Raw genomic sequence first — 14,542 nt, 5'->3', positions numbered from 1 at the left:
ACCTCTGTAAATTGACTCATATGAGTCATAGACTATGTCTTCTGTGTTTCCCCGCTAGTCATACCGAGCTATGCCAGCACCATATGGTAGTCATACCCACGTTCAGTAGGCTAGCATACGCCAGTACCGTATGGTAGTCATACAACATCCGCAAACCATGCGTTAATGCAGGATGACGGAAACATGAGTGTGTTCGGGTAGGACACATTACCCAACGCGCGCCGTTACTCACGCAGTTATGTCAGACTTGGGGAACACACTTGTGACAACAGGTTGTAATTTGGCGCTTTCGAAAGCGAGTGTACATTTGTGTGGCGAATGAGCTCCGAGTATTGAAGTGTTAAGTGTTCACAATGTTGAAATGAACATATGCAAAGTAGGTAGTGAGATGAGCGTCACCGCAGGCTATGAAAGATGTCAAAAGGCGCTTTCAACAGGCTCCTTGGTGGATAATGTCACTGCATTCTGTATTCAGATAACCACTATGCGACCCACAAAACCATACATTATATTGTGTGCGTGAATACACATGGATAGTGGAGGAGGTGAGGTTCCCACTTATATTGTAGGCTAGAGCGCGAGCAAAAGCGCTATAGAAAAAAATCCAATACATTATTATACTGTATTATCGTTAACTGGTGAACTAGTTTTTTCAAGTCTGAAACAACATATCAGATTATGTTCCAACTAGTCTTAACAACTCAACCATTGTCTGAATGACCCTAATCTCGAAAATAGACAACATCGAAAATGCAGAAACTAAATTCCTGGACATACAGCATAATACTAAACCACTGTGAGGTTATTAGGTAATTTAATAGAGTTATGATTAGTTATTATGCTATTTATTACAATATTATCCATGAATGCTACTGTACTTTGAATGGAATTCAAAAGAGCAACATGTAGCCCTTTCCTGCAGTCAATGACCAAAAGTGCCCTCTTTGGCCTCATGGTTGGAATGTTATTCACATTTTTCAGAATTTCATCATTAATAAAGTTTATATATATATATTTTTTTTAACCCGATGAAAATCCAGTGTTTCTATGTCAAACAGTTTTGTTATCTCAGTCTTCTATGATGTATATAAAAGTGTAATATTGGGACGTAAACTCAAAATGTAGTACATTTCAACTCTATACCTGACATGGTACGAGTGTCTTCTTCTTTTTAAGCCCATAACCATGCGTGTGACGTGCAAACTTTTGTTTCAAAGTAGATTTGTTTTAGACTACCAAGAATAACTCTGACCCGGATTTAGCCCGATGCAGTAAAAGGTTCAAGTGAAGTGAACGTTTTTTGTAAATAAATTACAATGACAGAGCAAGTGTATGATCCAAACCCATACAATCTGACTAAGTCCCGACATTCAGATAAAAACAAATGTTTTTAAGTAAATCCATTTCCCTTAGACAAGAGTAGATACTCACTCTAGCAAAACAAGTAGTGTACAAACTCACCTGTTTCCAACTTGTAAGCATCCCAAACGTTTTCTTGTTCGTCTCAGAGCAGCATAGTCCCATTATTGCAAAGGCAATGCCACACGTAAATAAAATAAAATAAATTAGATAAATATAAATGTTCAAAAACTTGTGTTAAAACTTCTCTCAAATATGTTAGCGTGTCGCTGTTTCTCTCGCTCTCTGGGTCTGCTTCCTCTCTGTATTCGAGTCTACTCTCTTCTGGCGACAGTCAGGAAACGTAAAACAATAAAACATGACTGATTGGCTGGCTGGTTGACTGGCCCACACAGAGACTAAGCTAAACAACTCCTCCTCTATCATGATGTAGCTCCGTGCCTGTCGCCACCCTCCCTTCCTTCCCCACCAGCTTCCTCCTTCTGACTAAAGTTACTGTGGCAATTTACTGGTAAGAGCCTCTCGACAATGCCCCTGGCACTGACCTGTAATGTAGGCAAAGTCCCTCATTACAAAATACCAGGCAATCACACTGACGCACTGCACCGTAAACTATTTGGGGAGGAAAGTGAAAGATGACATTTGTGTCTATTTCGCAAGGTCCCACCCAGGGCACACTTGAAACATGTATTTAAATCACAATGTGACATCCCTGTTTAAATAAAAGATAAAGCAGTGGAGGTCGATTTCCTTGTCCTACTCTCTGAGCAGATTTGCAATGTTGGCACAATGAAACTAGATTGGAGGTTTGGCCTTGGTTGATTTAAAGCAAAGAGATACAGCAGATTGCATAGTGCAATTCTGACTCAAGCAGACAAAGCCAAATATGACTCGAACCTGTGCCAGTCCCTGTGTCCTAGTTTGGAATGTTTGCAGGTTAAACAGCTGTAGTGGTCACACACACACACACACACACACACACACACACACACACACACACACACACACACACACACACACACACACACACACACACACACACACACACACACACACACACACACACACACACACAGAAATTGTATAACTAACCTTATGGGGACACAGAATTCAGTTTCATTCAAAATTCAATTTTTCCCTAACCCTACCCCTAACATTAACCCAAAAACCTAACCTTAAACATAATCCTAGCTCCTAACCCTAAAACTATCCCGAGTTCCTAAACCTAATTCTAACCTTCACCCTAAGCCCCCTAGAATTAGCATTTTACCTTGTGGAGAAAAAAGTTGGTCAAATTTTCTGGTCCCCACAAGTATAGTTACACACACACACACACACACACACACACACACACGTTTCCCGCAGGGCTTGTGGGAAATTGTGTCTAGTAAGAAAATCTTATAAAAATCAAGGCCATCATTTAATAGAAACATTTGCAGGTTATTTTGGATATATCTTTGTGGTCTGAAAAGCAGTTTGTAGATACAAAGCCAATTTCTGTGCATGCATAAAAAAGGACCTGCAACTCTAGAAAAATAAGTCTCATCTCATTAGTACAACTACCAGTCAAACACTATTATTATCAAACAGTCATTTAAAAAGCATTACCCTCCCTCAAGCCACTGACCCAAAAACTTCCACATCTGTTTCAATAATTCCGTCCCTCTGGTCTTAAAGACTGCAGCACTTTAAAGTGTAATGACCACATGTGAGTTAAAGTTTCCTACTAGCACTCAATGCTAGGCTAGCACGCTAGCCCGTAAAGCCGCTCTCGCTAACTGGATTCAGATGGCTGTGTTTGTCTAAGGCCCAGAGCTAACGTCAGTATGGACGTGTGAGGAACTTAATGACAGTGGTGCTAGAACAGCAGCTAGCTCCTCTGAGGTCATTGGAACTTTGGAGTGGCCTAACAGAACAGTGTGTGTGTGTGTGTGTGTGTGTGTGTGTGTGTGTGTGTGTGTGTGTGTGTGTGTGTGTGTGTGTGTGTGTGTGTGTGTGTGTGTGTGGTCCAAGACCGGGATACACCTGTGGAAACCTCTCCTTGGAAACCTCCCCCCGGGGAAGTACCCATTATAGGGTTAATTAGTTCCACCCCGAAAACATTGGATTCGATGGTACCATTCCTTCTTTGGGGATGTAGGCCTGCACATTGCTCCTTATGCTGGTCTGAAAAAAAAGCCTCCACACTCAGTGGACCAGGGTTAGGACCAACCAATGGAATAGTCCCCTATTTAAAAGAGAACAAGTACTGTTTGCCCTCCAGCTCTGGTTCATGCTATGAGATTTCCCACTTCGCCAAGTGCAAACGCATACCGTGAGCAGCATTTGAGGATTTTGCACCATTCTCAATATTATAGATCAATAAATGCCACGTGCCTCACACGCCACTGCACAAGAGGAGTCATCTGACCGGGGATTTAAACCTGCGACCTTCTAGCCTCCACTCCCCAGTCCTATTCCCAACACACTGGACTTGGGTTAACCGTCAACCATCCATCTTAGAGGCCTATGACTCATGGTCAACAATGGCTCCAGTACCCTGTCTGAACGCTGAGTACTGAATGTTATACCAGCGTGTGTTCAGGGTCTCCGGACTCATTGTGTTGAGTCCCTGTGACGTTGATAACAATAAAGGGAGGCCTTGACCTTAGGGGCCATTGTAGTCTGGTGTCCTGGGGAAAGGGTGAAGAGGAGGCTGTGTGGTGGTCAGGAAAAGAGACAGGAAACGCATGTCATGGTCACCGGTCAACACGGTTAGGGTTCGCGCTTCCTTTTGACCGCAACTCCACTGTAATGTCACTGTGTAGGACAGGGGAACTGAGAAGGGTGACCTCCCAAGCTGAATCCTTAGCGTATTTTGGTCACCATACGGTCTACTCTCTGAGTTTGCTGTGCAGTTATACATTATTTTACTGTAGGCTCATTGTAGAAAAGAGTGGAGGTTAGGTAAGAGTGTTGAGAACATAAAAATAAAATAAAAATCACCACATAAATCAAATTCATGATCATTATTCATTAGTAAAAGTGCCATATGGCTAACCAACGTTGCCACCAACAGTATCAGCTAGCCTAGTCTAGCACGCAAGTGTCAAATTAGACTGACTTCATAATAGTTCATCTAAAACCGTTATAAAACCAGAGTTATAGCAAGAAACATCAGGTTTTGGTCATGTTTCCGAAAACTGCTTGAGCCATTGAATAATGTCTGGCTAATATGAGCTATCCCAGACACGATGACGTCATCAGACAAAAAGACCTATCAGGCACGATGGTGACTATTATTCATATTGTGTATCTAATTCATTAATATCACAGTCTTACACAGAAAAGACAACAAATGGATAGATTGGTATTCAGATAGGCGTCTTATTCAGCGAGAACAGTAGTCTATGGTCCTCTATGCAAACTCTCCACTGTTTGTGCATTTTATAGCAGAGCCATGAAACAGCAGTAGCCGTTGACACACACACACACACACAACCGCAGGATGCTAACCACTTGGCAAGTACGTCAATGGGTCGTTCCACGAAATGAGTCCCCTTCGGATAGTGTAACTTGGTGAGAAATAAACATGTTTTATTTCTCCTCATTTTAACATTCTGTCATAAAGAGCACATGTTCATCTTAATAAAACACTAATTCTCCCATCACAAGAGGTTAAATAAAAAAAATGACTATAGTAAGTGTATCAAACGTGCCAAATAAAGTTGACGATTTCATCTTAAATCAGCCATGGATCCCCTTGTGACAGGAGGAATGGAAGCTTGTGTTCACCAGGGAGGGGCATTTGAATGCAATATTCACAAACAAAATAAAAATGTTTAAAACATCTCTAGCCTGTCTATATATGAGTAACAGAATCGACTTGTTATGCCTGAACCGCTGAGTTTTCCACCACAAAACACCAGAAAATGGCCAAAAATTGTAGAACCAGCTCACCTGCTTTACAGCCCATCTGAATGCCAATCTATCCACTGATTTAACTATTAGATGTTCAATGTTTCTTTAGAATACATTTAAAAAAAGGAATAATTTCACTATATTAAAATGAGAGCAGTTCACATAACAGGGTTTACCTTAAAATGAGGGGCAGTTTTTTTTTATTTTATTCCTTAATTAAAATCAATCACTAATCACATGAAATAAACAATCTCCAGAAATGATTTTGTTAAAGCAAGAAAATAACTAGGGCTTTACAATGACAGTGAAAACTTGAGGAATTTTGAGGTTAAGAAGTCCTAGAAGTCCACAGAGGTCATATAAAAATCTGATTTATAGAATTGTACATGTGGTCTATATTAAAGGGCACTTCATTTAATACAACAGGCGTTTAAAATAAAAATATTGGTGCACAATTTCTACTTAAAATATCAAAGGGATGCAAAAGGGACTCATTTCGTGGAACGACCCCAAAGTTAATCAAAGCACTCTTCATATTGCACAGTAAAGACTCAAAAGACACCAAGCAGCCTTAACATATGTCCAATATTATCTCAATCCACATCTAGTTTCTGTGTACTATCATGCCGACGAGCTACTAACCAGATCATACAACAAAATATCATCACAGCAATAGTCTCAATGCACTTAAGTGGTTCGTTTCAGGTTGTGTTATAGTACGTTTGTGTGGTTGTTGTTGCATTATGGTCATGTTGAGTTGCAGTTGTGTTGTGGTTACATTACAGTGGTGAGGTGTTGCATTTGTGTTGTTGCTGCATTACGGTCATGTTGTGGTTATGTTAAAGTTGTGTTGTGGTTGCGTCACGGTCATTTAAACAACAGTTCAGCTCAGTTTTACCTTGTTGGAAGCCATGTCGCTGACGGAACGGTAGGTCTGGATGGTCTCCAGCTGGTCAAGACACCAGTCCAGCTCCTCCATCGTCTCCATGGCCAGCTTCTGGTACGACTCGTCTGTCAACAGACACACAGCAGATACAAACTCAGGACGCAGTGGCTCCATGTCCGACACAGAGCATGGTGGGGGTCCCAGGGCAGTGTGGCCATGCCGTATTGGGGTCCCGGGATGTCCGGGTGGGGAGGCGTGAAGAGGCGAGCAGTGATCCTTCATCATACGTGGTGGTCCGGTTAACTCAAATGCACTCTCAGTCAAGGAAAGAGGCTAAGAGTTGTAGTAGTGTCACCCTCTCTCTCTGTGTCAATGTGTCTATGCCCCTGCATTCCTTCTCTCTCCCTCTCTCTTGCTCTCCCGCTCACCCCCTCTCGCTCTCGTTCTCTCCCTCTTTTGCTCGCCCTCCCTCTCTCTTGCTCTCCCTCCCTCTTGCTCTCCCTCCCTCTCTCTCTTGCTCTCCCTCCCTCTCTCTCGCTCTCCCTCCCTCCCTCCCGCTCTCCCTCCCTCCCTCCCGCTCTCCCTCCCTCCCTCTCTCTCGCTCTCCCTCCCTCCCTCCCTCTCTCTCGCTCTCCCTCCCTCCCTCTCTCTCTCGCTCTCTCTCTCTCGCTCTCCCTCCCTCTCTCTCTCTCTCGCTCTCTCTCTCGCTCTCCCTCCCTCTCTCTCCCTCCCCCTCTCTCTCTCCCTCACTCTCTCTCCCTCACTCTCTCTCTCTCTTGCTCTCCCTCACTCTCTCTCTCTTGCTCTCCCTCCCTCTCTCTCTTGCTCTCCCTCCCTCTCTCTCTTGCTCTCGCTCCCTCTCTCTCTTGCTCTCCCTCCCTCTCTCTCTTGCTCTCCCTCCCTCTCTCTCTTGCTCTCCCTCCCTCTCTCTCTTGCTCTCCCTCCCTCTCTCTCTTGCTCTCCCTCCCTCTCTCTCTTGCTCTCCCTCCCTCTCTCTCTTGCTCTCCCTCCCTCTCTCTCTTGCTCTCCCTCCCTCTCTCTCTTGCTCTCCCTCTCTCTCTCTCTTGCTCTCCCTCTCTCTCTCTTGCTCTCCCTCTCTCTTGCTCTCTCTCTCTCCTTAACCAAGTCGTGCGAGGTGGTTACGTCTGCTACTCTGCTCGCCTTGTGGCGTTGATGTGTCAGTGAGCCTCCCGGCCTGAGGAGGGTTTGAGGGGGAAGGGGGAGGCGGAGCCCTGCCAGCGCATTTACTCACCCTCCATGCACGAGACGTTTCACTTCAGAGTCGCAGGGCAGACACGCACCAGGGCTAGACGGTTGTTTATAATGTACTGTATAGCCTCAATGGCTAATGGGGTTGGCTTGAGGAGAGGGACGGATCCTTAATACTGACAAACATGCAACCGTTAACATGTGTATGTCTAGGAGGCTTACACTGGGAAAACCATTCTGTTGCCCTTGGATAGAGAGTAGAGTCATCGAAAGAGATAGGCAGGAGAAAGAGGGAGATATAGAGTGGATAAAAGGTGGTACCAAAGAAATTATAATACAAAAATGGAGAAAGACAAAGAGAAGAGAGCGATTGATGGATAGATAGACTAAAAGAGAGAGAGTGAGAAACCCGGCTGAAACATATCGGTCAGCAACTGAAAGCTTCAAAGAGGGACTTCAGAGAGCTGCAGACGCTCACACCACCGTGCTAGACCAACAAGCTCTCCTCACTCTGATCCTCTTGAAAGAGAGACACCCAGCTAACAACAAATGTTCCCACAACTTTAGAGAACGCTCCCTTAATTGTCTCAATAGGTTACGTTTTCAGTGATGTGCAAGGACTGTTTCAAAGAGACCATTGACTTAATGTCCAACAGAACTTACCCAGAACCATGTTCTCAGGATATTCAATATTAATGTTCTAGACGACACATTTCATTGGAACGTTGCAGGAATATCCCTGTGTCCCGTTTTTGGAGTGTTAGGAGAATATTCTATCAACGTCATGCCAAATATATACAGAACATGCTTTCCAAGTGTGATTTTTGATTGACCAAATTCACATGGAAATGTGAGTTCTAGATTTGTCATTCTCATTGAAAGCATGAGAATGACGGGTGGCCAGGTGCAGGCAGTGATCGGTTGAAGAGCATGAATGTAGTTTTACTTGTATTTAAGAGCAATTGGAGGCCACGGAAGGAGAGTTGTGTATATATACACACAGTTGAAGTCAGAAGTTTACATACACTTTAGCCAAATACATTTAAACTCAGTTCTTCACAATTCCTGACATTTAATCCTTGTAAAAATTCCCTGTCCTAGGTCAGTTATGATCACCACTTTATTTTAAGAATGTTAAATGTCCGAAAAATAGTTGAGAATGATTTATTTCAGCTTTTATTTCTTTCATCACATTCCCAGTGGGTCAGAAGTTTACATACACTCAATTAGTATTTGGTAGCATTGCCTTAAAATGATTTAAATTGGGTCAAACGTTTTGGGTAGCCTTCCACAAGCTTCCCACAAAAAGTTGGGTGAATTTTGGCCCATTCATCCTGACAGAGCTGGTGTAACTGAGTCAGGTTTGTAGGCCTCCTTGCTCGCACACACTTTTTCAGTTCTGCCCACAAATTTTCTATAGGATTGAGGTCAGGGCTTTGTGATGGGCACTCCAATACCTTGACTTTTCTTGCCATTTTGCCACAACTTTGGAAGTATGCTTGGGGTCATTGTCCATTTGGAAGACCCATTTGCGTCCAAGCTTTAACTCCTGACTGATGTCTTGAGATGTTGCTTCAACATATCCACATCATTTTCCTTCCTCATCATGATGCCATCTATTTTGTGAAGTGCACCAGTCCCTCCTGCAGCAAAGCACCCCCCACAACATGATGCCACGCCCGTGCTTCACGGTTGGGATGGTGTTCTTCAGTTTGCAAGCTTTTTCCTCCAAACATATAACGATGGTCATTATGGCCAAACAGTTCTATTTTTGTTTCATCAGACCAGAGAACACTTCTCCAAAAAGTGCAATCTTTGTCCCCATGTGCAGTTGCAAACCGTAGTCTGGCTTTTTTATGGCGGTTTTGGAGCAGTGGCTTCTTCCTTGCTGAGCGGCCTTTCAGATTATGTCGATATAGGACTTGTTTTAGTGTGGATATAGATACTTTTGTACCCGTTTCCTCCAGCATCTTCACAAGGTCCTTTGCTTTTGTTCTGGGATTGATTTGCACTTTTCACACCAAAGTATGGTGATCTCTAGGAGACAGAACACGTCTCCTTCCTGAGCAATATTTATTTTTATTTCACCTTTATTTAACCAGGTAGGCTAGTTGAGAACAAGTTCTCATTTGCAACTGCGACCTGGCCAAGATAAATATGACAGCTGCGTGATCAAATGGTGTTTATACTTCCATACTATTGTTTGTACAGATGAACGTGGTACCTTCAGGCGTTTGGAAATTGCTCCCAAGGATGAACCAGACTTGATTTTCTGAGATCTTGGCTGATTTATTTTGATTTTCCCATGATGTCAAGCAAATAGGCACTGAGTTTGAAGGTAGGCCTTGAAATACATTCACAGGTACACCACGAATTATGTCAATTAGCCTGTCAGAAGCTTCTATAGCCATGACATCATTTTCAGGCTGTTTAAAGGCACAGTCAACTTACTGTATGTAAACTTCTGACCCACTGGAATTGTGATACAGTGAATTATAAGCAAAATAATCTGTATGTAAACAATTGTTAGAAAAATTACTTGTGTCATGCACAAAGTAGATGTCCTAACCAACTTGCCAAAACTATAGTCTGTTAACAGGACATTTGTGGAGAGTTTGAAAAACTAGTTTTAATGACTCCAGCCTAAGTGTATGTAAACTTCCGACTTCAACTGTGTGTGTGTGTGTGTATGTGTATGTGTATGTGTATGTGTATGTATATATATGTGTGTGTGTGTATGTAATATATATTGACCTGACATATGTTGGAAGACGTGTGCTGAGAGTTTTGGGAAAATAGGATACAAATGAGAAAAAAAAAATTCAATCCCCAATTTGTATCACTTCTGTAAAATGACCCATATACGATATTCTGAGGACATGATAACCGCATTCTGGGTAAGTTCTGTTTGACATTAAGGGAATGTTCTCCTAACTCTAATGCCAGGACATGCTAAATAGGTTCTCAGGAGGCTTTCGCTAACATACATAGAATGTTCCCCTAACTAATGGAAAACTGGACACAAACATCAGGGGAACATGACAAAAACGTCCTCTCTCTACCTAGAATCGTTAGCTGGGGAGACAGAGAAAGAGGTTGAAAAAAAAAAAAAACATCAAAAGGCAACACATGCAACACGAGAGGCAAACTTTTACTCCCTAAGCTGGGTGGGGGGGGGACCAGACCCAGGGTTTGAGACACCAAGGCAACTTCCTCCCACAAAAAGCCTGGAGTGGATTTTTGGGAGGATGGATGACTGGACTGGTTGGAGAGTCGTGGTGGACCATGACTGACATTTGACACGGAGAGGAACGTTTCTTTGACACAAAATCATGTGAGCCCCAGATCGGTCATACGTGGGGTGGGGCAAGGAGTTTTCCTCGGACCAAGTGACCTGATCAAGAAAGAAAGAGGTAATAGTTAATGCCAATAATGTATGGAGCCTAGTTATAGCCTATCTGGCCAAGAGTTTTTCCTGTTCAAGTAACATGGTCAGGGGACAACTACTTGTCCTCGTCATACGGTGCTGTATCACTCACTGTAAACAGCAGTACCCACCGAAAAGGTTGCTCTGCCACTGAACATAGTTTCTGTGGGAAACCCCGATCTCCACTTTGAAGGAATCTCATATGGAACGGATCGGACCCATATGCTTCGCACAATGGGACAAACCAGTGTGTGTTACAGCAATTTGCGTCAACAACTTGGGGTAAAAGCACATCAAAGCGCTTTGACATCACAATGACGTCACCATCGCGAAACCTATGAACTTGTGTACTGTCAAGAGCAGCCATGAAATAGGAGTTCCTCCTCAAAAAACCGAGTAGCAGAAGGCGAGTTACTGCAGAGGCCTATACTGCAGAGACCTATTTTCTCTCAACAACTTTTATGAAGACTCTGGACTATATCCATGTACAACAGGGTTGGTGAGGTGAATTATGCTTGAGTGATGAATAAACTTGCCTCAGACCTGAAGACTTATGTTAGCTCCTCAAGCGAATGCTTTAGTTAAGAGGGGTAAACAGTCTTGTGGCACGCAGGAGACCCGGGTTCGAATCCTGGTCCGTCACACACAGGTGTCGTAGTGGTGGCCCTGAAAGTGACACTGAGTGACACATGCTACAGCTTCACCAACAGGTGATGAATAACCTTGAATATGATGTGAAGACTTATGTTAGCTCCCCAAGTTTAATGCGAAGTCTTGAGGCACGCAAGAAACGGTGGAGGTCCATCAAAGGGGGGCCTTCATAAAGGGGTGTGCTGGGTGAAATCCGGCTTGCACCACAAAGCAGCTGCCTGGCCCGAGCCATCGGGGGTGCGAGACGTGCCAAGAAGGTGGAACCACATCCTGACTTTTCCCTCCATGGAGGATGTATAAAGGGACATTAGAGGGTTTCATAGCGCAGTCACCGCGCCAACATCAAAGACCACTAACTGAATCATTAAAACCGTCTGTAATGTGATTCCCTTCATAGGATAAATAAATGGTGGTTGGTTGGTTCATTCTGTTCACACACACACACACACACACACACACACACACACACACACACACACACACACACACACACACACACACACACACACACACACACACACACACACACACACACACACACACACACACACACACACACACACACACACACACACACACGTTATTAGGGAGGTGTTCCTGACCACGTCACCTGACCAGGACAAACTCTGGTAAGCTAATTACATAGACCCCAAAGTATTTCTGAGTCAGGTCATGTGGTTAGGAAAAACTTCTGACCATAAGGTATGTTTGGATGAACCAAAAAGTTGACCACAGGCTTGTCTTGTTTAAAAAAAAAAAAGTGCTGCACAATCTAGTGTCGTGAGTTGTGACAATACTGTATATGTGCATTGAGGTTTCGAAACATATGTCTTACTTGTTGTAGTGAGGAGCTGTAGTGTTTCAACTCAACCGAGACACAACAAGAATCGATAGGGCCCTAGTCCCAAGTTGATTATAAATGCACCACTATATAGGTCAGGAGACATTTCACAATGTCAACGGTGGCGGGGGTGATGCATTTCTTAGGTCGGAAAATGAACTCAAGAGAGACAGATCGAGAGACAGAACATACTTTTCCAGACAACAGGCCTTTTTTCAGGCAGACGGAGGTCTTCCTTTATTCGCAGCCAGACGTTGTTGGTCTTAATGCTTCAGCCATATGCTGCAAGCATGGGAGGAAAACAGGCCTCAGTGTGGATTTAGCCTTCTGTCCTCTCTCTCACTCTCCTTCTCTCTCTGTTTTCTCTCTCTGTTGACTCTCTCAGTCCTCTCTCTGTCCTCTCCATCTCTCCCCTCTCTCTCGTTTCCTCTCTCCAGCCCACAAACCAGTCTCTGTCAGAGACCCATCAGCGGCACCCACTAAGGCATGCCTGGGTATCCGCCCCCACACCCCACCTCCGTCCACCCATCCACCTCACACTGCCCCTTTCTCTCTCCTCAACCCCCCCCCCCTTCCTCTCCACCCCTACTTCATGCCTGGATGAAGACCAGTGCTGACATGACATAACTGGTCAGCACTATACATTAGAACAAACTGAGCGAAGCAAGCTAACTGGAACGCTGGCTAGGCACAGTAACCTTATGAATCAGTTACTATATATATATATAGATATGTCATTTTATGGGCCATGCTACAGTATGTACTAGTTCATTTACAGGAAAGTGCAGCAGCTACGGACCAAAACTCAGTTCCCTTTCTGTTGGTCAACTCGGTTAAACACCCCTATTGCGGATTTCGTGCGCCAGAGTCCTCTACTGAAGAACATTGGCCTTGTCAGGCGTCATTCTAATGAACACCGCGCCTCACCGGAAGACACATTCCTTCAATTCTTACGCTCTTGATCTCAAGCTGAGCTATACAATTCACGCATTTCTTACAAATGAACATTTGAACACATCATTTATCAGCCTTTACTCCACCTTAACTGTAAGGAGGGTGTTCTCATCCTTCTGGACTTGTCTTAAAGTTTGGTAACTAGTTTCTTGAAGTTCCCTACCAATTTGTTTAGTTATTCTTCTGCTTGTTTAGCCTCGCCAACTGGTTGTAAGTAAGATGAAGATGCACAAACGACTCAAAGGCGGCTGTTAACTCCTTACATATGTGAAAATGGGCCTATATGAAATGTAGGGCTAAATTGAAATGTTTATAAACAGAAGAACTAGAAAACCGATACAGAGCTTTTAAAGAGGAGAACTTGAGCTCTGACGTCATGTATAGCATGTTACTGGACAGCCACTGAGTTCCTATTAGGCACCTATCAATGACAAAATCGTACATTTTCAACCCGTATACAGGATGACAGTGGCTGCGAGTGAAAAGGGCTACGCCGGGTTCGAGTTCACAACCTTGCCCGCAGTCATGTGGTTTCAGCATGTCTTTGAATGATACTCACACGTGTTGTCTTGTACGTCTCGGGCTGGGTGCATGTTCAGGCTGCCCTGGATCGAAACAGCTCATGTGACCACGTTCGCTTGCTGGGAAGCTAGCTGGCTACCTAGACCATTGGCTAACAAAGGGATGCTAACCCCAACCCGTAGCTCCCAATGAAGCACTGACCTGGCCACGGTTCTGGCTAATGGGGAGCCCCATGCAGAGCTCCCCTACAGTAGACGAGATTTGTGCTATGGATGATTTCATCTTGAGCACGTCGCACTGTCTCAGTCTGGAGAAGCATGGGGGCTACCGTGGTGGTGTGGGCAGTTGTACATGGAGAGCCTATTTCTCCTACCAGGTTGTTGATCTCGTTTTGAGGATAAAAAGAGGTAGGAAGCTGCACCTTTTCCTTACTCTGAGGACCTTTGCTGCTGCAGCGGCATCGTCTTCTAGAGCAGGGATTGATAGTCCTCGGGGGCCTTATTAACACCAATCTTTAGCCCCAGTTAACACACCTGACTCCAATAATCAACTAATCATGATCTTCAGTTTAGAATGCAATTACTTTAATTATTTTGCTAGGGATGGGGGAAAAGTGTGACAGCACAACTCCAGCCCCCGATGACTGGAGTTGCCCAGAGTTGCCCAGGGTTTACAGATAGAGTGGCTAAGCGAGCTGCCCTGCTTCCGGATCCACCTCCTGCTTGTCCTGTTCCACAAGAGCAGTGCCAGTCTGCTTGGCACACGCAGCATTTTACTCCCAAGGGTGAAGTGA

General features: G+C 44.1%; 2 protein-coding genes across 6 annotated transcripts in view; one reads left to right on the top strand and one right to left on the bottom strand.

Moving 5' to 3' along the window:
* The window catches only part of LOC127911058 (uncharacterized), a 441,684-nt gene that overhangs the window by 65,494 nt on the left and 361,648 nt on the right, over positions 1-14,542 (top strand). The gene's annotated exons all lie outside the window — the stretch shown is intronic.
* Positions 1-14,542, bottom strand: part of LOC118402318 (cAMP-specific 3',5'-cyclic phosphodiesterase 4B-like) — a 116,804-nt gene that overhangs the window by 12,479 nt on the left and 89,783 nt on the right. For 4 of the 5 annotated variants that reach the window (XM_035800426.2, XM_035800427.2, XM_035800429.2 and 1 more), the window contains one exon: positions 6,158-6,270. In XM_035800426.2, coding sequence (XP_035656319.1) covers positions 6,158-6,270 — 113 coding nt within the window. Of the gene's footprint in view, positions 1-1,461; positions 1,776-6,157; positions 6,271-14,542 lie in introns of those variants that run through there. The other variant, XM_035800430.2, reaches the window with a different exon arrangement.

The sequence above is a fragment of the Oncorhynchus keta genome, chromosome 23 (genome assembly GCF_023373465.1).
Source record: "Oncorhynchus keta strain PuntledgeMale-10-30-2019 chromosome 23, Oket_V2, whole genome shotgun sequence".
In the NCBI taxonomy this organism is placed as follows: Eukaryota; Metazoa; Chordata; class Actinopteri; order Salmoniformes; family Salmonidae; genus Oncorhynchus; species Oncorhynchus keta.
The sequence above is the reverse complement of the archived record's forward strand: the minus strand, read 5'-3'. Positions and strand labels throughout refer to the sequence as shown.